This window comes from Pterocles gutturalis, unplaced genomic scaffold (genome assembly GCF_000699245.1).
Source record: "Pterocles gutturalis isolate BGI_N339 unplaced genomic scaffold, ASM69924v1 scaffold23424, whole genome shotgun sequence".
NCBI classification, from domain to species: Eukaryota; Metazoa; Chordata; class Aves; order Pterocliformes; family Pteroclidae; genus Pterocles; species Pterocles gutturalis.
Genome location: NW_010133831.1, coordinates 28,916 through 54,060, shown reverse-complemented (window position 1 = coordinate 54,060; position 25,145 = coordinate 28,916). Strand labels below are relative to the sequence as shown.

The 25,145-nt window shown below is 37.3% G+C and overlaps 1 protein-coding gene across 1 annotated transcript in view; it reads left to right on the top strand.

Moving 5' to 3' along the window:
• Positions 1-359: 359 nt before the first annotated feature.
• Positions 360-25,145, top strand: part of USH1C (Usher syndrome 1C (autosomal recessive, severe)) — a gene marked incomplete at its 5' end in the record, with an annotated part of 38,380 nt that continues 13,594 nt past the window's right edge. Inside the window, 17 exons of the mRNA XM_010081394.1 lie at positions 360-503; positions 1,013-1,151; positions 7,364-7,472; positions 7,565-7,589; positions 8,321-8,378; positions 9,155-9,249; positions 10,490-10,574; positions 10,993-11,052; positions 11,327-11,383; positions 13,226-13,368; positions 13,965-14,030; positions 17,311-17,435; positions 20,614-20,670; positions 20,891-20,893; positions 21,759-21,901; positions 22,272-22,388; positions 24,528-24,773. Of these exons, the coding sequence (XP_010079696.1) occupies positions 360-503; positions 1,013-1,151; positions 7,364-7,472; positions 7,565-7,589; positions 8,321-8,378; positions 9,155-9,249; positions 10,490-10,574; positions 10,993-11,052; positions 11,327-11,383; positions 13,226-13,368; positions 13,965-14,030; positions 17,311-17,435; positions 20,614-20,670; positions 20,891-20,893; positions 21,759-21,901; positions 22,272-22,388; positions 24,528-24,773 (1,672 nt within the window). The remainder of the gene's footprint in view (positions 504-1,012; positions 1,152-7,363; positions 7,473-7,564; positions 7,590-8,320; positions 8,379-9,154; positions 9,250-10,489; positions 10,575-10,992; positions 11,053-11,326; positions 11,384-13,225; positions 13,369-13,964; positions 14,031-17,310; positions 17,436-20,613; positions 20,671-20,890; positions 20,894-21,758; positions 21,902-22,271; positions 22,389-24,527; positions 24,774-25,145) is intronic.

Here is a 25,145-nt window from a genome sequence, read left to right as displayed (position 1 = left end):
AGGTATGTCTGTTCTGGAAAGTTATTTCCAAATGGCTCCATAGATTGTTTGGGGGCTTAGAATGAAATTAAAGATGTCATCCATAAAAGTGATGTATGTGACCTTAAAAGAAAAAGCCAATATGTAGGAGATTTCAGTTAACTTTGAAGCGGGTAGTTATTATTCCTCTTTGCTTACAGAAGGATTAGGTTTCTCAGAGGCTATTTTCCTTTGCTTAAAACAATATTTGCATAAATAACTTTTTTAGTAGGTTGAAGAGACATGCAAATATTGAAGCCAGATGTACAGCAAGTTATTAAATGATGCTTTGCATTGGTGTGTTGATTACCTGTTCTTGCTTTCTCCCTGTGTTTTTGTAGATCTATGAATCTCCCAGTGTTTGTGGGGGACCTAAAACTCGTGATCAATGAACCAAGCAGGTTGCCTCTATTTGATGCTATCCGCCCACTTATCCCGTTAAAACACCAGGTGGAGTATGATCAGCTTACACCCAAAAGATCACGGTAAGAGGATGTAGAACAATGCAGCTACCTTATATACAAGCAGGAAATAATGACTGAGTTTTCAGATAAATTCTGAGTAAAATATCAGTCACCTATGTAGAGCTGGGTATAATTATTTTACTTTTGCTATATTTGCTAGAAGTACAGTTTTGAGCTACCTGTAATTGTTTGCCAAGTAACTTAATGTAGTAAAAGCAGGGTAAAGGAGTCAACACCAATGCTTTCCAGTTGAAACAATCTTTTCTCATTTTTCCTGCATTTTTAATAATAAAAAAATTCTTATAGGTCTAGCCCTCTAGAAGCAGACAGCTTCAATGGTTGCAGATGTCAGTTCTTATGAAAAATACTTGATGGCTTTAGCTGAAACGCATCCATCCAAACCTCAGTCAACCTGCCTTTTTTTCATGCCTAAATGTTGTAAGAGAAAAATAATGTGTAACTTTCAGATGAAACATTATTGTCACAAAGTGTTGTGCAGCTGAAGAGCCAAGTATCTTCCATTTTTGCAGAAAGCTGAAAGAGGTGAGATTGGATCGTTTGCATCCTGAAGGACTTGGAATAAGTGTGAGAGGTGGAGTGGAATTTAATTGTGGCCTCTTCATCTCCCAGTTAGTTAAAGGAGGACAGGCAGACAATGTTGGGCTTCAGGTAAGAAAATTATATTCATTGTTGCTGTGCTGCAAAAAGCCTTCTGCTATGGTGTTAGGGAAGCAGGCAGTAAGAATTGTTTTTTAATATTTAGAAATAACTATTGCTAAGTTGCTCTTCGTCTCTTGTAATAAAATTCATAAAATATGTAAGTTAATGCCATAGTAAGTATCATTATACCAATGGTAAATCAAGTTGTTAAAAATGTTCTTTTCACCATTTTTAATGATATGTAAACCTCTTTTTCTTATTCGGGATATGATTTTTGAAGACAAAAAGGCTTTCTGGAGTGTTACTACTTCATGAGTAGCAACAGTTAAATGTAAGAAAATGGAAAGAAAGATCTCTAACTAGAATGTGGAAGCGTGTTTTATGTTGACAAATTCTGATTAAATGTAGAACAGCGCATATAAATACTAAACATGTTAATTCTACCTTGCACGAGTCTAATTTTTGGAATTAAGTGTTTATTTGAACTTCATGTGTAACTTGTTGGGGGTTTTGGTTTATGCAACTGAAGTACTTTTTAAAAAAATAACCTATTTTTAACCATTTCCAGTATCCTTTGTACTGCTTAGAATTGTGCTTCCAGTGATTAAATTTTAGATATGTGAACTGTAAAAGAGTTGGCAAAAATAATTGTGTATAGAAACATTTTTTTCTAAATCGGGACTTATGCAGTTTGCATTAATGAAGTTTTGGGTGTTTGGGTTTGTTTTGGGTGTGTCATTTCTTGCTTCTACTTATCTTAGTAAAGAGAGAAGTGAACAATTGCTATGGCAGATGTCTGCATCTTTCTATGCTTTTGAAGCTGATTAGGTGTATTAAAGTTCTGTTTCTGAGTAGAAAGGCTGATATGGCTGGCTACTTTTAGTTTGTTGAATGTGAATAGTTGCTGGAAGTATTGATGTTTAAGGATTGTATTTAACACCAGTCCAAAATGTATTAGAGTGGCATGATTCATTACAGTGTTTAATGAGTTTTGAAGATATGCTTCAGTGTAAGCCTATCACGCTCATAGATTAAAAAAAAAAAATCTGTCGACAAAGCAGTCAAAGCTAGGGTACCATGTTTGTATATTTAATGCTGAGAGCTTTCTAAAATGTAAATAAATGTTTCTCTCTCTGTTTGCATATATGTGCCCTTTTGTTTGTGCATTCGTACCTATATATCCCATTCAGAATTATCATTGAATTAGTCCCATCTTCTGTCAGCCTGCTCTGGACAGATGCATGACTGGCTCCCTGGACGCTTTTAGAAGCTCCTTCCTAGAACAAAACCACAAATATGAGGAATATGCTCCCACAAATTCTGTGTTTAGTTAGAATTGAGAGGGTGGTGTAGGACACCACAAACGCTGTGCTGGATGTGTAGGTAGCCTACTTTTAAGCAGGGGATTTACCAGTGGGTAGCTTAGGAAAATGACATTGATGGACCTTCCCAGAGTCTGCACTGCAACAGCTCGTTTACCTCGTGCATTGTGTTACACAGTGAGACAAGAGACTTGTTCCTGGATTGTGATCAGCTTAGTAGAGAGATACCAGCTGCATCCTTCCTCCACAGCTAGAAGACTGAGAAAAAGACAAAGACCAGTCACTTACATGGCTTTTGAAAACATCCCCTGGAAAATACTGGAGGGCATTAAGGATGCTGAGCAGCCAAGGACTTAATAGCCACTGTCTTAAACTGTCAGGCTGGTACGTTCATCTTAGGCTGTGTTGCAGCTCTGCTTGTTTCAGGCTAATGTTTTGACACGATCAATAGATAAGGTGTTGTGCTTAGTTGTGGTACTGTAAGGATGTAGAATTTTGTTTTTTCTCAGTGTACCAAAAGGCCCTACTGGCTTTCTGTGGCTGAGGCCATCGTACTACATGTTGGTGACTGTGAATGGGATTGTAAAGGATCTTTGGGCTGGATTATACAAATTGTACTGCTACTCGGATCATGGTTAATGTTTGGCAGACAAAGTAGGGACGATAAGGGAGAAATATGCTTGAGACTGACTATGAAGTTGTTAGGGTTAGATTATATGTACTAATATGAACAGAAGGTGCTTTGCAGCTAATGTGGCTGTCTGACTTCTGGTTTTTGATATGTGGTGTTAAAGCTCAGCCTAAAGTGCCTTCATAATAGTGACACTAGGCACTTTCTAAACCCCACTGAATAACAAGGGCTGACAGGCAGTCCATTGTTCTAAATTGCTCTCTCACAGTAAAGCCAACTGCTTCTGAAATTTCACCCACATGCTTTATTTAACTAAATCTCCACACATTTTCTATCTCAAAAATGCTCTCTGAGAAAGGTATAATGATCTGTTATACCATCAGTTTTACATCCTGCTTTTTAAAAATTCCACTTCATTTTGCATTATTTCTCCCTGAAGTAGAGTCCACGTTACATTAAAATGACTGAACAATCATGAAGGCTTACTGAGGCATTTGCAGTTTTGGCCCCTTTTTGACTACAGTTTCCTCTAAAAGGCAAGTGTTTTGTCCCTTCATGAAGAAATGTACTTAATTTTTTTTTTTTTTTCTTTTCACCTCAGCTTTCTGGTACTTATGTCTGTGGGGATTCTGCTGAATACAAAGAAATGGAGATGAGTATGAATGATGAAAGTGGAAGAAGTATACAAAATGCGAAATTTGAAACAACAGTGATTTCCTGGAAGCACTAAATACTCTATTTCTCATGTTAAAAGTTACAAATAATAGTCATTCTACTTGGGAAAAGTTAGGTTTGGAGCCTTTCTTTTGAAAGTCTGTCATCTCCCTGTTTGATAGGGAAAGGGGAAACTGATATATAATAACAAAATAATTGTTACTGTTCTACTCTGCTCTGTGCTGCAGACTTTGCTGTGCTGCTTCTCAGAAGATTGGTATACAGTAATACCAGTACAAAAGTAATAAAATATATGAAAACAACTATTAATTACTTCAGTATATGGACACTTTTTTTTGCAGGAAAAGCTGTTCAAGTGTCCTAAAGAGAAGCAGTTTGTTACGTGCCTGTATGTCTCTTGTAGTTCAGCATAGACTGGGGTATTTCTAAAATGCCATCAGTCACACATTGTAAGTTGGTAACAGAAATGTCATTAGGATGAGTGAAGAGTACTAGAGTGTCTTCTAGTTTTGTTTCTGATGCTCAGCAAAGAGGAATATTAAAAATATCTATATGGGAAAAGCTCATTCCCATATGGGAGAAAAAAATAAAATATGCTCTCAGCTGCATTGATAATTTTGTGTGTGCCTCTTAGGGAGATGATATAATACTAAGGGATGTGACTCGCTTAGTGAATGGTGACATCCTCAGATCAACACTAGTTCTGCTGATACAGAAGCTGTATGGAGACTCACAAATGGCACTGCCATTTGCAGTCCTCAAACTCGGGTGCTTCTGTGTGTTAAGGCATTGCAGTTAGTAACAGATAAGGTTACCCTCTTTAAAACCTGGATTTGTGCAAGCCCGGGCTTCATGGTCTGTTATAGCCTGCATGATACAGATGTGAGTGGAGGAGGAATCTTGAACTAAACTAAAAACAAACAAAAAGCCCCAACACCAATGAATATGTAAGACTGATAGAAAAGTCTAGGTAGATCAAATGAGGTCAAGATTGCGTACTTAAGGTTGAACAGTAATACGCAAACTTCTGGCATTGTTGCAAGTGAGTAATTCAGAGACAGGAATGGAGGAAGCTTTTTGAGCATTTTATTATTGAGGAACTCAACCTTCCTTTGAAAAGCAGAGGTCACTCGCTTTCTTACCATTTCATAGAATAATCAGCAGAATCCTAAGTAGGCTGAGAGTCTTTATGGTTTTTAGAGGATAGTAAGACTTTCTGCATGGGGACACAAGCCTGACTTGTCTCTGAGCCATTTTGCTTCTTGGCAGTACAGTTGCATTGCCAGTGTTAATCCCAGTCCTAAAAATACATTATTTACAATGGAATTCCTGAAGTGATGAGGGCAATGTAACAGCTCTAGACTAAATTCTTGGGTTTGGGGTAGGGAACTAGCTTAGAATTTAGTGGTGTATTTGCAGGAGAAAGAGAACTGCAGTGGCATGGCTGCCAGGCCTGTGGGATGGGTGGTTGAATAGGTAACTGGATGGATGTGATTTTGAATGTTTGGAACAAGTTGGTTAAGCAAGTATTCTTTCATAGTAAGAGCTATTGGGTGCAACACTAAACTGCAGACCCTGTGTGCGTTTCCTTGTCTGGTCCTGCTTTTTTAGCACAGGTTGTACGTTCAAAAGCCTTTAGTACTGGCCTGTTTCCTGTTTTATTAAAGATCATATTAAAAATCTAACTGGCCTAAACGAAAACTGTCAAGCTCTTAGGAGTGCTGCAAATTGCACACACAGGCCATTGCCCTGAGTGACATTTTTGGATGTCCAGCAGGTGGAGCAGCAGTCCCACTGGTTAGGGGCTGGGGACCACAGTCATGTTCTGCCTCTGTGAAGGTATTCTCTCCTGCAGGACAGTCACATATTGCATTTTCTTTGCTTTTGTAGCCTTCTGATGTTGTGTTGTGGCAGATGAAAATCTTTAAGTTCCGTGTAGAGGAAACGGCACTACATGAGCTGTGCTGATACAGTGAACGTGTTGTTAATGTTTTGTGTGCTATTGCAGAGAATATGGCACTTCCCAGAAGAAGTAGAAAAGTTAGCTAAAGAAGTGAAGAAGATAAGCAGGTGGTTTCTTGTTTTGTTGTTTCTTCATTTTGGGTTTTTTAAAATCTGAACAGATCACAGTAGGAAGATTCAATAATACTTATTACATATGAAAAAAGACAGGAGGTGATGGCAGGCCCAATGTCATGTTACCCAAGGTTGGCTTCCAGATATGCTACTTTTTTTTGGTGCAGTATCCTAGCATATAGATGGATGCTGGAGGATTGTTCAGTTATTTTTGTGTTTCTGCTCTTATTCTTTCATGAGAGTTTTTATGTGATTTGTTCAGAAAAATATTGAACTCATTTGAGGCAGATAGTACACACTGGCAATGAGGGCTGTCTCTTACACTAGTATATACTTAGTTATCTAGTATTATTTTTTGCTCTGGAATACCTGTTTGTTTTTCTGCACAACAGGTGAAAACTGTGTGGAAAAATCCAGTTGCTTTTCAGTCCATTGTATACCCAATTTGTGAGACAAAAGGCACATAGGTTTGGAAGATAATCAAAGAGTGTGGGTATCTGTACAGAGACCCAGAGCCAATCCTTTAGTGTGGAAGACAGAGTGCAGATTACTATTTCTTTCAGTGAAGTTGTCTTCATCTAAATTTGCCTTGGGGATAACACTAGTTTTGTCTCTGCTATTCAGAGTGCGTGTTCTTGGTCTGTTCTGTAGCTGACTATGCACCGTGTCACCTATGGAGTCCAAATATATATATTGCATGCACACAGAGGCCTCAGTAAGCTTGGGAATAAGTGACTGACTTGCCTTCTGTTTGGTGGGAGCTGCTTCTATGTTTCTGTCTCAAGTTTTCTCACTTTTTTCATGTCATACAAAGGTGAATGCTGCAGCCTAGGGGCCACAGTAGGGTGGTGGTACCATCTTCTCAACCATACTGTATGATTAGTTGCTGCTGTGAAACGCTTGAAAATCTGTCACAAGTAGCATGCAATTTTGTAACTAATGTAGATGATCCAAGAAGTCTTAAGCTACTGCACCCCAGAATAAGCATTCATTATGCTAGTGTGTGACTGTTGTAATTAATCAGATGTTGCACCTGAAATTGCATTAAAATAATGTATTGTTCCGAATCCATAATCAGGTAAGGTAATAAGACCAAGTTTAGTTTCCTATTGATCAAACTAGTTAAGAAGGTATCTCAGAGAACAGACGGTAAAAGCAAACTTGAACTGCTGAAGTATAGAGGAAGAAAACCACTCCCAAATTATATTAATTGAAACACGAATACTTGTATTTAAGGTAATCTGTGGAGTACAAGTCTGATGTATAGAGACTTATTTTTATGATTTCCACTAGATATTTATGAAATTGTTATTTGACCATTAATCTGCCCTTTTAGTGTTAATATTAAGTTCAAACAAATACAGGTAAATCTGATCTGGACATTACCTGAAATTCAAAAAGTATTCAGGACTCGACATTATCAAACCTTTGCATCAAAATGATTGTCAGATTGCATCATTGCTTAAAAACTTTTAAGCATTAATTCACAACTTATTTTTTCTTCTCCCTTTTTTGAGGTTGGAGATGAGATAGTTCGTATAAATGGATATTCCATTTCATCATGCACACATGAAGAAGTCATAAACCTCATTCGTACAAAGAAAATAGTGTCCATAAAAGTAAGACGTAAGTAACAAAAAAATCCCCTGTATCACTAATTATTAGATTGCTAGTGATGTGTAGAAAGTGTTACTTAACAGAGTATTGTTCTTTTGCAGATATTGGCATGATACCTGTCAAAAGGTAATGGTATTTAATTTGAAAACAAATTTGATTATTCATTTTCATGTAGTCTCTTCAATATTCAAAGAATCTCTGTGTTTATCTGTATATTTGAAAATGTGTGAATGGGCATGTCTGTAGCTGATTAAAATGTCACGCCCTTTGTGATAAACAAGCAAATGTCTTGTTTGACAAATCTGACTTCTTATGCCAGTTGCCTACTTTATTGAACCAATTTCTATTTCCTCATTATTTGTGGATATTGCCTGGAAATTTTATTATCAATGCACCTAGCTTAATAGAGAGCTCCACTGCTTCTCTATGTACTTAACATTTCAGGATTGTTTCAGAGCTTAGAAAATCTCAAGTTATTGTCTTCTTCCAATTTTTGTTGAAAAATTGAAACTTTAAGTGAAATGTCTGATAAATCTTAATGACAGGAGGTGTCTCTCTGCATAGGTAGTTATGTAAGCTATTCAAGTAATTATTATTATTTTCAGTGTTTCTTAGAGTTTCCCAAAAATATTTCACTTGAGGAGGTTTCCTCAATTTTATATTTGATCAGCTTTACTAGCCTAAATAGTTGTATGCTTGTTTGATATTGTATTTAAATTGCTGGAAAATAAACCAGTTGTGTTGCTCCCAAAGGAGCCTGTGGATGCAAGCAGTATAGGCCACATTCCAAAGTAGCTTTTTGAATACATTCACATTTATTTTGTCCCCATTATTTTAAAAGTACATTTTCCTTCCAGTTCAGCAGATGAACCCCTCAAGTGGCAATATGTGGACCAGTTTGTGTCAGACTCTGGGGTAAGAGATCAATATTTTATTAAGATGTCTTCTGGGAAATCTGTAATGGTTCGGAAACACTTTCTCCTCTGACCTTATCACAAAAGTTATTGTGTGTATTTCTATGATACCACCATATCTTGTTACAAGTGTTCTGGGAGAAACATCTTTTGTGATATGAAACTATTCTAGAATCTTTAGATAAGGAAAAGGCAGGATACAAATGATCTATCTTTTACTTATTAACTGGTACATTATTTCGCTTGAGCTTATTAACTTGCCAAGCCATTCTACTGTATAAATCTTTGACAGATTATTTGGCCTATTTTAGCTACATTAGTGGAGGAATGAGAGGTATGAATGCAAGTGACTTTTATGGGTTGCAGCAGTGAAAAGAAAGACCGCAATTACCATTCTTTTGCTTTCAGGAAGAAAAACTTAGTTAAATAGTGAGCACTATCATGTATTTTTCCAGCTCTTTTGTCAAGGAACATCTAAATGATTATTTTCCCATATCGCTTTCCTCTAATTTTCCTTCACCCTTTTCTGAAGACAAAGTTTGACTATTTAAACAGTCTTCTCCAAATAGAAAGATAAGTCCAGTCTTTCACCTCAGCTGTGCAACTCCACTGAAATGACTGTACTTCACATTCATCTCCAGCAGGACCTCGGAGGAATCTTATCTTGATGTTGGCAGGGTGTGTTCCTGGCTTCGTGAAGTTTTATAGTAGTCTTGATAAGACTTCAACACAGAGTAATATCTGCAGCACTTTTTATTCCCCCTACAGGAAGGAAAGGGCAGTGTTGCTGGTCTTGCTTCTTCTGGAGGGAGGAACAATAAAGAGAAGAAAGTCTTCATTAGCTTGATTGGTACAAAAGGCATGGGATGCAGGTGGGTATGTGTTCCTTCCTTAATGTCACTGGTTTGTTAAGCAAGACATCCAAGGGAGTTATTTCCATCCTTAACGGATATGATATCAGAAGAATTGGGATCCATGCTGGGTCAGGAAGGCAAACTGGAACAGAAGGATATCTGTGGCACAAGTTATGTATTACTAGACAAAGCATAAATACCTACGTTACAAGTTCTGACTTAAACCAAAAAAAATTTTAAATTCAAAAATAAGAGCAGGCTGAAAGTGACGTAATACAAGTTGTCATGGAATTGGATCTTTTAAATGTGTTTACATTTAGGAATAATTCTAAAGGCTGGTCTGTGAAGTAGCACGTTCCAGTACTGTCCAGTGTCAGGCTCACTCCCTGAACTTAGAATGCCTTCTATGACCCTTTTCAGAACTGAGAAGCCATCACACAGCTATATCCAGTTCCTAAAAGTAATGTTGAATTTGCAAGATTTTTAGCAATGTGAACTGGTGCTTCTCAGACTCCTGTCTTTGTAGCTAGCTATGGAGGTTTTGGGGTGGAAGGGATATTGTAGGATTTCTTATATATTTAGGAATATATAGTTGAAGTTATCAAGATTGAACTGCACAGAATATTTTCTAAAGCAGAAGTTTACTTTCCTATTATTTGGAAGATCTAAAGGTTTTTAAAAAAATTATTTGCAGACCTGGAGGGGTGGTTCAGCATCACCTGCTGGATATATTATCTACAAAAATCGTTGCTGTGTTTGGGGCCAGCTTAGACTGCAGCTTAAAGTTTCCAGGCTAGATGTTGGCCCCTGGTTGAAACATCTTTCTTGCTCCTAATAAATAATCCTGAAAAATAACATTGTATTATACAGATAGTATACTGCAGTTCAGCGAGTAGAAGTGCAAGCAATTAGTAATTCTTCATTGTGTTACATGCTTGTTTTCCAATGTCATTAGTGTCCCAGTCCCTTTGACAGTGTAGGTCAGTATGCTATGTTAGTTTCAACATCTAAGGAAAAATCCAGAAGCTTGAATATTTTTCTTTTAGCTTTTTCTTAAATCACAGTTTTGTGGTGTGAAGGATAGAAAGGTAGGATGATAAACTATTGTGTGTGTACTGGCAGATTTTGGTGTTTGTTTCGGAGTAGGCTAATACCACAACATTCTTCAATCAGAAACAAATTATGAGAAAACAACAATGACTTCTCACTGCATTACACTGTATTATTATTCTTATTATGTTTTTTTATGTTACACCAGTATTTCCAGTGGTCCAACACAAAAACCAGGCATTTTTATTAGCAATGTTAAGCCGGGTTCTCTTTCTGCAGAGGTGGGCTTAGAGGTAAGTACGCCACCTTCCAAGGTAGGTAACACAGGGAAGTTTTGTTTGGTATTTACTACTTCAAGGATTCTGGGTCACTGTAAAGTCACTAGCTGTGTTTGGTTTTCTTTTTCCATTGGAAAGAAATACTGTATGGTTACATGTCAAATGAAGTGAGTTTCCTAAACTTTAAGGACATGAGAAGTGCCCTCATGGGTCAGACCAGTAGTCTATGGAGCTCAGTACTGAGTCTCAGACAGTGGCAATAGGAAATGCTAATATGGGAGGATATGCAGGCCTGGACAGTTTCTGGTCTGTTCCCTTGTACTCTACCAGTAGCCATGATTATTGTGTTAAGAAGGTTAGAGAGTATATCTTTTTTAATTTAATGTATGTACTAATTTAGCATCTGTACTAAAATTTGAATTAACTCCTCTAGGTTGGTGATCAGATTGTTGAGGTAAATGGAGTGGACTTTTCTAATGTGGATCATAAAGAGGTAAGGTGTTCCTAATTCCCCAAATACATAGTTGTGAGCTTACTAAGCATCTGTGTGGCTTTCCTGGCTACAAGAATGTCTTGATGTCGGGCTACTTAACCAAAGAGGTTGTGTATTGAACATGGGAATTTGGAGATTTGAATACCTACCACCCTGTTCAATTCAGGTGGGTCTTCTGGAAATTCCAGCCTTGACAGCCAGCATCTTTCTTCTTATATATGCAAGCCTTTTGTCACTTAATTCAGAGTGATTTTTGTTTTGTTTTAATTTGCAGGCTGTTAGAGTGCTCAAAAGTAGCCGTACTTTGACTATCTCTGTGGTAGCAGGCGCTGTAAGTAGTGTGTTTGTAAACGCAGAATATTTGTGAAAATTATTATGTAGACAAATAAATTGTAAAAATAAATAAGAAGTAAAGCTGTGTTTCATTATAATGTCTATACTACTAAATTCTGTCAAACCAGGGCAGTGTTGAGTGGCTTTTGGTTATTTAATTGCTAATTGTTCACAGTATTCTCAAAACAGTTTCATGGCCATGGGCCAGCGCAAAACTGTTCCCTTGACAAAGAATGGAAATTAACTTTATCGTAATGGTTTCTCATGTCTGAGATCTTCTGTTCTAATAGATAGCCGCTTCTGCTGAAACATGAAAGGTGAATTGGATTGGACTCAATTAATTTTTCCTTCTGAATAGCTCATATATTAGTCTTAATCCAAATTAATTCCTTGTGTAACTGTTTATCTGATCTCTTTAGTGTATCAACACATTGAAAATTGTTCAATTTTCCATTTCCGCTGTTTTGTACAACAGAACTATAGACCTTTGGCGCCTAATCTGAAGCCAGCTGAAATTAGTTAAATCTTCCCATTGACTTCAGAGTAGCTTTCAGTAAATGTTTTAAGGTTTTCACTGTTTTAATCCTCCTTATAGTAAAATGCATTGTTATGTACAAGAGGATACTCAAGTTCCATAGACTAATCAAATAAGGTGTTTTCTAATTGCCTTGCAGCTGAACTAAATAGGGAAAACGAGATTTAATCTTTTAAGCTACTTCCTAACAGTTCATGCATACTGTGTAGCTATATTAAGGAATTAGTGGTTTAATTCAAGCACTCTTACACTAAGAAAAAATGCAGTTGCCCAAAGGCATCATAGACATTGTTTAAACAAATGTTTCAGACTAGCTGTTTAAGCTCCAGGAACTCAACATCCTAAGGACTTAGTTTTGACTCCCAGATATGTTACCAACTGTTAGAAAAGGTGGGATCTAGTCCAGCATATACCACTGGAATTGCATCCTTAAAGTGGTGAATTTTTGCTATGGAACTCTTCTGCTCCACCCTACTTCACCTTGCATGTCTCCTCTTCCCTCAGTACTCATCTCTGTACTGAAGAAGAGGTTGCAAAAGGAAGCAGCTCCTCTGCTCCTGATTTTGGTCAGCAAAGACCATGGTGCAAAGGTGTTCTTCACTGCCTGTTTTGCTCAAGTTATCTACTTTGAGCCTTAGAGACGTGAAAAAGTCTGCCTTCCTAATTAACATGGGATTTTAATAAATGTTATCAAAGTGTTCCACAAATAGCACCATGGAAATATTGAATTGAATAGAAAATAGAAATTGAACAGAAAATAGTGCTGGTGTCGTAACTGTAAAGCAAATGAAACAGGAACAAAAACAACTGAAACACATCACCTATACATAACCTTTTAGCAATGTGTGTTCCCTTTGTTTGGGTTCCTGAATTTCCTCAGCAGCCAAACACAAGAGCACTGAAACTCAGTAACTGTGTAGTTGTCTTGCACACTGGGATTCGTTCAGTGTGCTGTTTTCTAGCATTGCATTGCTTAGATTTCAAGAAAGTATAAAGTGGAGTTTTTTTTCTGGGTGACAGACTGAGCATGTCTTTGGCATGACCCTACATTGTTATTGCTGCTTCAGTAGTTGCATGCCTCTTCTGAGGTGTTTAGCATGTCATAACCTTAAGACTGAAAGTGGAGTAGCTCTTTGGAATGACATGTTCATATCTTTGAGGGCCTTTCAGAAAGTGTTCCTCAAAAAAGTAACGTGAGGAACTGGCAGATGTGCTAGTACATAATTGGTTTTGAATTATTTCCTAGAACGTCTACATTCATGAGATTTTTTTCACAACTTATTTTGGTGCTGGTTCTGATTGCAGGGAAAGGAGCTGTTCATGACTGAAGAAGAAAGGCAGAGAGAAGCACGTCTCCGTGAGCAAGAACGTCAGGAGTTAATGCATCAGAAGCGACTTGCACTGGAGACTAACAAAATCATCAAAGAGCAGCAAGAGAAAGAGAGATTGTAAGGACTCTGCATAGGACAGTCTGAAAAGTTTAGCTTGGATTTGCAAGACAGGAACAACTGTGAAAAGATTCCCAACTTAGATTAACTTAATTTTGCTGTTGCAGATTCTCTGTTCATAAATCCTTATCCTGTGGTGCTCTTGATGTTGTAGATTTTCGAAGTTAATAGCATTCAAACACATCTTGAGTGAAGGGTCGCTTTGTTCCCTGACCATCAGACCCCTGTGATTCAGTGTGATGCTATTTTCTTGGTGCCATTCCCTCATCCTTTATTTTTAGCAGGATGGATGGTTACAAATTTTATACTCTCACGATAGCACACTGGAATTGTCTCAGAAGGAGATAGTGACTTACAGAATTAAATAGGTGATATGCTGTTATTATCCAGGTGGTCATGAGTGTCCTCAGGGTTCCTATGAAAGTATATTGAACCCTTGGTATCTTAAAGACAACTTTTGAAAATGAGCATTTTTCCCCAATGCATATGTATGCGTAGTTACTGTCTATATCTTTTACTAACTATGTGCTGACACACTTTGTGCAAGTTCTTACTCAGAAAATATTTTTATCATTATGTCCTAATTCCTCTTATAGAAGAAAACTGGAGATTTCCCAGAAGGCTGCAGAGGAAGAAGAGAGATATCGCAGAGAAATAGAGCAGTAAGTAAAAACCTACACTGGCAATATGCTTGCCTGAAAAAGAGTCCTTAAATATTTGATCTGGCTGAAAACATTCTGCATGTTCTTTTCTAATAAAATTGTATACATTTCCTTTTAGCTAAATGTAGAGTCCAATGCATTTGAGTGAATACGCCACAGTTATGGAATAGGAAACTGATCTGAAAATCAGCACCTGGAAAATGTGAGGGTTATGGTGATAATAAATTCAGTGTGAAATTGAAGTTGGGTCCTTATTTTAAAAATATGTTATAAATGTATAGAGAAGCTTAAGATTAAGTCAGTTCTGTGTCTTAGAACTTGTTTGCTCTGTTTTCAGTGAACTGCAACTTTCAAATCTAACAGGAAAAAAAATACTGTAAGGAAAACGATCAGGGAAGAAGCAGAAAAGAATGACTAAAGGGTTGGAAAACATGCATATACTCAAGGGCTTGATAACATATTCAATTAGCTTATATTTAAAATAACACCAAACAAAAAACAGGTAGTTTGTTCACTGTCTGTGAGAGTGTACACAGTGTGGAATTTAATATCCTTTTCTGAAAACAAAAGCTATGTATATTTAGGCTAAAGTAAGGACTATGCGATGCTGATTGTCTTGAGTGGAAATTTCAGTCAAATTTTAAGTAGGCTTTTGCTTTTCTAAGGAGAGAATTAATTAAATTAAAAGTGTGGCACTGAAAGGAGAAAGTTCTATTTTATTCAGGAAGTCCGATTTTTATTATCACAGTCTACTCTGGTTTTAAAAATCTGTGATTCTAGGAATTTGACACATTCAAAGATTGTATCATAATAAGGTCAATACTATAAATGTAACTTAAGCATTGTTTTACATTTGAAACTTTAACCAGTATAACATGTTGTTGTTGTCACAGTTAATTTACTTTCTAAATTACAGAATGATTTGGGGTGAAAGGGACCTGAAAGATCATCTGGTTCCAACCCCTTGCCATGGGCAGGGACACCTCCCACTAGCCCAGGTTGCTCAAAGCCTCATCCAGCCTGGCCTTGAACCCCTCCAGGGATGGGGCATCCACAGCTTCTCTGGGCAACCTGGGCCACTGCCTCACCACCTTCATAGTAATGAATTTCTTCCTAATATCTAATCTAAATCTACCCTCTTTCAGTTTAAGATTAAAACGAGGGTCCTATCACTACACTCCCTGATAAAGAGTGCCTCCCCATCTTTCATGATCTTGGGAAATTGCATGGAAGATAGTGTGAAATTGTACAGTATCTGTTTTGATGCAGCCTTTCAGAGCTAAGATAGACCCTGAAGTATTCAGTTTTGCACGTCTGACATCTTAAACAGTTTTTAATTCATATTCATTCACTTAAGTCCCTTTTCATGTACCTGTATTAGCTAAAACTTTCTGACAGAAAAAGGGCAGGGATATCTGAATCTGTGAGGTACAGAAGGGAGTATATTCCCCAGCTGTCACAAGAGGAAAATCTTCTAATAGTCCTGCTGTCAGCTCTACTGCAGCATGTGGATGAATTTTTTCACATTTTCCTTTTATAATTCCTGGGGAATGGATAATGTCCTGTTCTTTGTTGTGGTCTGCTGTAGAAATTCCTGCAGTAGCCATGGAAAGCTGCTATAAAGGCACCATCTCAGGTGAAGAATGATTCCTTTCTCCAAATCCAGATCTCCTGTCTGTTAGAATGAATGTTCACTTTCTGCAGTATCCTTCTGAACTAAGTGCATCTTTACTCATGCACTGAGGACTTTGATGACTAGGCTGCCTTGGGGCCTGTTCATTGTAAGGTCTAGCACATCTCCCTTGTTTAATTTCCAAGTGCTACTCAGGCATTTGTTAAGTTTTTCCATATTACAGCCCACACTGGCTAAGTCAGTGTCAATCTCCTTGGTGTAGGAGACGGAGGATGTTAGTATAGGAACTTAAGTATTGTAGAGCTTAGACTTAATGAGCAATTGCAGACAGGCAGTTTCACTAAACAGAATGCTTTCCTGAATTAACAGTTTGTGAGGATGACCCTTTGCTCCATTTTTTAAAATCCTTTCTGCAGGAATTCCTTGTATAATGTCACTGTGCCCTTTATTAGTATCCTGCATACAGTTTAGGAAAAAATTTCAAATGTGCCTAAATGGCAGAGGTCCTTAACTCTGTGTACTTAAAATTACTTGTAACCCCATATTTTTTTTTTAATTAAAATGAAATGTAATAACAAATCTAAACATTCTGTCCAGTGTTCCCCGCTATTGACTATGCCTTCAAATTTAAATAGTGACCTCAGTGCAGATTTAATAGTGACTTGACCACATGTAGATATTTTTAAAATTTACCTTAGCTGTTTTAGAGATGCAAAAGGTAATCTAAGTATAAATAGCATCGTTATAGATCTAAGACCTGCTAAATTTCAGCACCATTGATCAGTTTACCGGTTCAAGACAGGCTACGGCCAAGAATAGATCTTGGATTACTTAAAGGTGCCTTATAGGAAGCTATTAGGTTTTACAGCAGTTGTCTTGTGACCTATCTGGGATTTGCTGAATTTTCCTACAAAATGTGCTTTTTTTGATCATAGTGCTTTTGTAGGTACTTTCTAGGTAATTTCCGTGTTTTATGAACCCCTTTGTCCTGAAGTGTGACAATTCTTTTTTTTTCTTTTTTTTTTTTCTTTTTTTTCTCCCTAGAATGGTGAATTTAATGTGGTTTGTATCTCATCAGTATTCAGGTTTTTTTTGGGAAGAGTCACTTTTTAGTGTAGCCTAGGACTATATTTTTAGGAAGCAATAATCAAAATGGAGCTAAGATCTAGAAATAAGACACACACACTTTTTAGGTATAATTTACCATTGTAAAATATGATTTAGGCATGTGGTAGATGGTCTGTTAATTAGTATTTTAATTAAAACTATTTTTCTAACAGATGCTTCCCAGTTCTAAAAATAAAAAATTATTAGGTGAGAGATGGTTTTTGTCTTCAGTTAAGGTGGCAGTCAGTGTTGTTTTTTATCACTCTGGGCTTATTATCTGTGCAGGTGTTTATATAACTGGCCTTCGAATTCTCAATATTAAAATAAGACTATTCTGCTAGTTATATTTTACAAATTATCTTACTGCCTTAATAAATGAAATTTCGATTGATTAAAAGAATTTGGTTTGGGGGAAGAGGCAATTTATTATGCTTTATATTAAAGATAAACATACTAAATACCAAATAGTTGTAATGAATTTATATTGATGCTGTAGGTTTTATACTAAGAATTCCTAGCTACATATTTTTTTACCTGTAGGATAACAGCAGAGGAAGAGAAATTTAAAAAGGAGTGGGAAGAGGACTGGGGTCCTAAGGAACCTCCCAAATCTCTAAAAACTGTAACTGCAGAAGTGCACTCTGTCCCTCGTTCCAAACGCAAGAGTAAGTAATTGATTTCAGTCTGCTTCCTAGGGAAAGTATTTTATTTGTTTCAGACACATCACTGAGCTGTATGGAATATATCACCAGTTTGTGTCCAAGCCCAGCTAGGTATAACTTGGTTCTTTTCAGAAGGCTGGAAGCATAGATAAATTAATTTAACTGCTCTTATTTAACAGGTACCTAGCTTGCAAAATCTACATCCGCTCAAACACTCATGGTTTTTAACAATCAGCAGCAGCAGCAGGGCTCACTAAGAAATTGTCTGAAGTGTCACTCTCTTTGCCTTGGGGTTTTGATGTGTTGGTTTCCATGTTGTTTCAGTGTTTTACTTGTCAACCTTTTCACGGAACAATTCTTGGATCAGTAGACTTATGCTGATTTGCACTGTGTGTTGAAATGGAAGTAGTGCTGTGGGTTTTTTTATGTTATATGTGATCATGTTTTTATGTCCATGTGGATAAACTGATATTCAAATGCTAAGTTGTATACATATGAGAGCTTTCTTCTTAGTGAAGAAAATATACCTTATAGTAGTAATTTTTATAGTAATAAGTAATATTTTAGGATTTATGGTCATTTTGTTACTGGGTTGTGTTACCTTTGAAAATAAAGGTATGAAGAAGGGGAAACAAGTGTTTGTTTTTTTTTCCTTCCATTTGGAGTTAACTTTGAGCTTTCTGCATTAGTCATATCAGCAAATAATTTAACATCATTTTTATATTTGAGAAAGAGATCTTGGGAGGTGGAGTGTTTGAAAGTAGGAAACTAGTACTAGATTTGCAGTCTCATTTGGAGTGAATGAATGCACTTCGTACTATTCCTATTGTTACCTTTTTTCTTCTCCCTTACTCTGAATCAGAGTGGAGATTAGGGTTTTGAGTATTTTTGTCTGCTTGCTTCTAACTAGGAAAGAGATATGGAATCCTTACTTTTGGCTTGGAGGAAGTAAATTCAGTGTTTAATTTTCAGAAAAATCTGAAGATCTTTTCCCTCATCTCTTCATCAAGACCTTGGTCCTCTCTTATTTTGGCAGTCTTTGGCACCTGTAGGAATGTCTTGAAGCTCCCTTGTTTCTCTTCCATGAAGAGGAGTAAACAATATATTGAATGTGATAAAAAAAATACAACAGAAGCCACTGTTGCAAAACAATAAGCCACTAGACAAAAAAAAGAGAAAAATCAAAGATTCTTAAGAATCAGCAACTTTAAGTGTTTTTCCAGGGTCTTTTGACAAATCTGTTTCTTGCCAGTATGCCTTTCACATCTAATTTTCCTTCTCAGACTAAAGTATTTATCACATAATTTTTTATGCATATGACTTTTTTCAGTTCACGCTTTTTTGACAACTATCTTGAAAATGAAGTGATGATGGCGTAACAATTTAGTGACCAGATCGTGAGAAAGCTTGGCATGTTTCTCAGAATTTGCAAAATTCCCGCATCTGTCCATGAGGTGCTGTATGTAGTAGCAGATCTGTTAATGCCTTAAATAGACCATCTGTCAGATTGGAGAGAAAAAAAAATCCTGATTTTTCAAATGTGGATTATGTGTGAACTTTGAAATACCTTTTTTTTACTTTTTTTTTTTCTTTATATTCCCCTCCTACTATAATTTTCCTTGCTGGATGTCTCTCTTTCCTACCTTGATCTCCTTTTTTCTTTCCAGCGTTGTCCAAAGGAGTTTAAGATGCTTGGAGCTTAATTTGCAGTTAAGAAACTAAGTGGGGAGCTATAGATAGTATGTGGAGAGCGTACTGAATTAGTATTAGACAAAGGAAAAAGTGAAAAGTGATTGTGAGCAGGTATTGCGTAACTTAAGGGATACCTGGGTCACTTCCTAACCTGATTACATCATTTATTGTGTGACCTGAGTTGCTTAACTTTTCACGGATGAGAAACTGAGATGGAGTAATGTTTCTTCTACAATCAACTTCTACCCATTTAGTTTTCTGATTCTTCAGGACAGTTTTGTCTTTGTGTCTAGTGTTTACCCCAGTGACAGCACAGTATAAGGCTGATATTTCATTTTGAAGCCAGATATCCCAGAACTGCTAATAGTTTAATTACAGGGAAAGCTACCTACCTCTATGGCCTTCCTTTCATAGCAGAGCAGACTAATTGACCATATGCAGATCCTAACTGCTCTTCAGGGTTGAAGGAAGTTGGAAATCAGTCTGATTGAAGCAGGAGTTTTTTCCAATTCTGTGGAAACAGTATCCTGTTGCTAACTTCTTTTTATTTAATGGAAACTTCTAGTCACACATTGCTGATCTCTTTTTCATTTCATGGGAACCTCCAGTTAGACTGTCATTTCTATCTCCTCACTTCTTTCCTCCTTTGTTTCTCTAGTAGATTTAGAGGGAATTGCACATGACGAACTTGAAACAGATGACATGGATGAAGTGCTCATGAAGCAGGACAAACAGGTTTGCTGCTCAGCCATAACTTCCTATCCTGATTCAGATTCTTCCTGTGTTTCCCTTCCTCCTGACAGTCAGTCTTGACACTGAACTGATCATTTGGTTTTGCTAGGGCAGTATGCGTGCTCCTTTGGTAAATGATGAAAGGTTATGACACTGTTGCTGTCATTGCTTTCTAAAGATACCATGATACAAATACAAAATCTGTCAGTCCTACAGAAAGGTGGATTGTATTGAGAGCTGTGTCTGTTATCAGTGTTTCTTACATAAATTACGGTAATGAATTATTTTGTGTTTTTACTTAGCAACATGTGTGTTAATATTTATGCACTTGGCTCAGAATATTTTAGCCTAGGAAACTGAGCTTTTCTTGTCTCCTCAGATGCCACTGTGTTCTGCCACAAGCTTGAATGAGTTTGAATAACTGTTTCATTTCAATAAGGTGTGTTAAAACTAGTGTAAAATAGGATTATGACCGTAGGAATCTTAACAATTAATATGGCTGTATGCTTCTGTATGAAGATTACTTGTTGCATTTGCTTTGTTTAATGTAAAATGTGTGTCAGTAAAACAAGGGTAACTTGTGACTAAATGCGTTGATCAATAAGTCATCTAAGAACTTGTCATGTGAAATCAAGCCTTTGGTGTTGTGCCTTCAAATAAATTTTATTCAGCTACATGTATAGGCATGGATTGACCTGAATCTGAACCAATCCTTGACTTTTCTTCAAAAAACAACTTTTCCTTTACATTTTTGTAGCTTTTGGATGGTTTTATCGATATGAAGGAAAATTTCCCACAATCCGCAAGGTACAAAGTTTGATATGTGAATTTGTTTGCCGTGTGTTTCAATTTTACTTCCTCTCTTTTCTTTGTTATTATTAGACATTCTATATAGTCAAATGCTTCTTCTTTTAACATGTGCACGTATGAAGATGTGTTTGGGGTGCACCTGCCTAGGACTTTGTCCTTTTGGATATGTTGGGCTTTTCAAGTCCTGCCAGCTGCAGTAGGAAGTGTATGTCAATACTTTGCAGAAGGTGTTCATTACAGGTGGGCAGTGCGTGTCTTTATCTTCTTCAAAAGTCCTCAGAATAATGTATTAAAAAAAAAAAAAAGTAAAGAGACAAATTCAGTGCGAACCAAGCATGCAGTTCCCAGTTATACCTTTGCAAATCTTGCAGTAAGAGGAGTGTTGAAGGCAAAAAGCTTTTAGGCATGTACATCACACAGAATGAGCAAATACAATAGTTCACTCACATGAGTAGATTTTAGGAGCTGTAGGAGCTACTTGGTCTTCATGATGCAGTGTTCTGTCTTCATGATGCAGTGTCCTTTCCTGAGAGCAATTAAGTGTCTGCACGAATCTAAGCCTTTCCTTTGTAATTGCCTATTTTGGTTGTGTTAAGGCATGCAATGCTGGTTTTAGGACATATGCATGAAGATATTCACATCTACCTGTACATGAGCATCTGTCACCTGAAAGCAGTCTGTCTTGTATTTATGTAAAAATGCCAGAACAGAAAGATGGCAAATCAAGACCTAACCAAAACTGTTTGAATATTCAACATTTAATAGTGGGGCTGTGTGCCCTAACGTTGTAATTTTTCAGAGGAGCACAAAAGTTGAACTGTCTGATCTTGTCCAACTTATGTTAATGTGTACAGGCCATCCAAATAAGGTATAATTTCCTACAAAGTGCTGAGGAAATGGGCTTTAGGTTTTCTTTTAAAAGACCATGCCCGTACTTGCACAGACTGTAGCTAAATTTTCAAGGCAGACACTCATGTACTGAGCTTGAAGTTTGTGAAGTGTTTACCTGATGTAAAAATCTGTTTAACTGAAAAAAAACCAAAACAAAACAAACCCAAACCAAAAAACCAAAACCACCAAAACTTCCCAAAGAGCGAAAGAAGTCAAAAAGTGACAGTCTGTGCGAACTGAAGAAGAATAAAAAGGAAATGGAATTTGAGCAAAAACTTGCCAAAGAGAAAGAAGGAATGTTGGAGAAAGAAAAACAACTGAAAATAAATCGTCTTGTGCAAGAGGTACGTGGTGTTCTATCAAGTGCAAAATTATATTGAAAGAAGATTAGCTGAATCTTTAGTGGAATTATCTTAGCAGACCATTTGTTTAATTATGTCAAAGATAATGAAGTTTAAAAAAATTGCTATTTCACTGCATAACTCTGTTCCCATGTTTGTTTCTACAGTCAGTTTTTGCCCAAATGAGGGTACCTCTGCAGTTAACTGAGTGTCCATGCACAGTGATGAATTTAATGCAAGACAGCAAAATAGGAAATAATTCCCAGAAGCATGATTAGTTTTAAAACTAATTTAAGTTACATTTAATAGTTTTGAAACATTTGTACTATAACTATACCTAAACCTTTTTTCATGAACTGATGTTATGGTTAAGGTATCTGAGACAGAACGAGAAGACCTGGAAGAATCAGAAAAGGTGCAGCATTGGGTGGAAAGACTTTGTCAGACACGGTTAGAACAGATTTCCTCTGTGGAAAATGAGTCTCCTGAGGTAAAATTGTGGCTCCTCTATATTTTATGATTTCTAAATAGCTAACTAGTTGTCTCCTAAAAGCAAGAGGTTTTTACTGGAGAAAAATCTGTCTTAATCTTTCCCTCTCAGCCTTCATTCTAAGAGGGGAAAAAAATGCCAATAATTGATGAATTACAATCTATAGCATTTGCTGCTCCTATATTTTATGGGAATTTTTTTATTATTTTAATGAACTGGTTTTATTTTGTCCCTTTTAAGTATCCTGTCACCAGAAAATTAACAATTTTATTGGCTTCTGAGCTGTTTGGGCTAAGTGGGATGTGCTGCCAATAAAGTTGAGACTAGAATGCCCAGCCATAAATTTTAGTATCCTACACAAACAAAAACATAATTTATGACGAAATCTTGTATGTTTCCTTGCATTGCATGGAATAAAGGTACAGGTTAAGAAAGTAGCAAAAAAAAAAAAAAAATCCTGAAGAATAGGGTTTGGTTTTGTGTTTTAATCAGTCCCTTTAAACAAAGGGAGTTGTGGATAATGATTGTGCTTTAGAGCCTCATGGTTCTAGATGTGGAGTGAGGCTTTCCCACCATCCTGCTGCTCTGGCTGTCTTCCAAGCACAGCTGCTTTCAAGAGGAACACTGCAATCTGCTGAACTCCCCCGGGATCCCCGAGAAATTGCAACCACAAAAGGGACCCTTGGGGAACACTCTCTCATGAATTTCCTTCAGGTCAATGTGAAGCAGCTCTGAAAAAGCAGCTGGTCTTGTGTTCTTCCTGGCCCCAAGCTCAGATTCATGTGGCTCTTCAGTTCAGGTCTCCAGGACAGTGGAATGATTATGCTGAGTTTTTCCTCGCTACCTAAATTTGGCTGCCTGTGTTCTGCTAGATCTTCGTCCCCCTTACTTTGTACGATAAGAGGGATCATTACAGGTCAAAATCTCTGGTATTTCCAGAGCTCTACCCTAATTTAAGGCAAGCACTGGGTTCTATTTGCTCCATCATTTCTTCTATTACATTATACATAAATATTCTACTACAGTTCTTCTGCGAAACTACCCAAGCAGTTAAACTCATATAAAACACAAAAGCAGAAAGCTTCTGAGAGATAAATGCAGCTGAACAATATTCAGGTACTACAGTCTTGACCCAATACTTGGGTATAAGAGCAGTCAAGATCTCTTGACCTCTGCCAAAGAAATACCTAATTTTTAGTACCAAGGGGTGAGTATGGCAGATAAGGAGATCACAAAGAATCTCAACAGAGATAACCACTTGAGGGAAGTATTGTCATATTAGAATAAGATGCACATGTCTGTAGGATAGCTCATCTCTCTAGTATTTTCCTCAGCTGAGTCTACGAAATAGCAAAATGAAAGAGTATAAGCTGGATTTTCTTAAATACTTCAATTTGATCACTGATAAAAGGCATGTTAGCAACTCAACAGCGTATGTAGAATCCTTCTTAAGGCACACAAACATTTTTTTGGGTGAGCTGCTCATTATGTTCAAACTCTGGAGTTTTAGGCCCACAGTGTATCTGGTGCTGATTAACAGAAATTAGAAAGTCCAGAACCTCCAGAGGATCTGAATTTTGTAGCAACCTAAACTTTTTGTTTTGATAGCTGCTTAAACTCACGTTCCCTTCTTGTATTACTGTCTAATGTTTACACCAGACTTTAGCCCCTTTCCCTTTTTTAGTGCCATGGAATTTCGAGGCCCATCTTTGATTACTTTCCTTTTACATAATCACCTTTGCAAGGAGCAATTGTTGCTTCGTCTTCATAAGAGCTAGAGAGGCAAGAGTTGTGTTAACTGTGATTTGTACTGCGATTTTACATTCTGAGGACTCCATGCAGGTTTTTTTTTAGGGTGGGGTGGTTTTGGGGGGTTTTTTGTGCCATCTCCCCCTGCCCCAACAGCCGAAGCTACTGTCACAGCACTCCAACTTCGTTCTTTTTAAACTGGAATCCCAAGGAATACTTTTAGAAAGGCTTTCAGAGAAAAAATGTCTGTACATTCAGTGTGGGAGAAGGCAAGAGCTCCTGTGCAGCAGCAGTTAGGCTAAGCGATGTTCTAGCATTTGCCATTAATTTCTTCAGAGCTGTTGCAGGCGGACGAACTGTTAAGGCAGATTTCTGTTCTGTTGTACGTAGTTGGCAAGTGGACGTCCTTCTGCTTCTCCTGCCATATCAATGCGGCGTTTTGCTGGTGGCCTGCAGCTTCATACCACAGATCTTGATGATATAAACTTAGATGAAGTTGACAAGCCTAAACCACGTGTGGCACCACCTCCGCCACCACCCCCCACTGTTACTCCAGCATCACCAGCTCATCTGCTTCCCACATCAAATGTTCCACTTTCAAGAGTTCCAACCCTGGCAGTAACACCAGCTTCCCAGGTGACCTTGTGATCTGTTTGGATGCATGCACCCCTGCCATTCCCCTGCCTGGCCTCTGTTCCCTGCTCCATCACCCGCTTTATCCACTGGATCTACCCATCTGCCATATGCAATGTTAAAAGAGGGAATGAGATGGTTTCGTTGTTTCATAGTAGTGAATGCAGTCCAGATATAGTTCTATTTTCATTGTTCTTTTTAAGTTTAAGTAGAGAGGGTTTTGCTCTCTCCTTCCTATGTACAGTGTAACCCTACCACAGACAGGTATCTTGGGCAGAATGTTATCAGTTAAAAGGACCATTTGGGCTTGAGTGTTTAAAGGTTAAAAAAAAGTGATGGCAGATTTAACTCGTAGTTAAATTTAAGAAAAATATC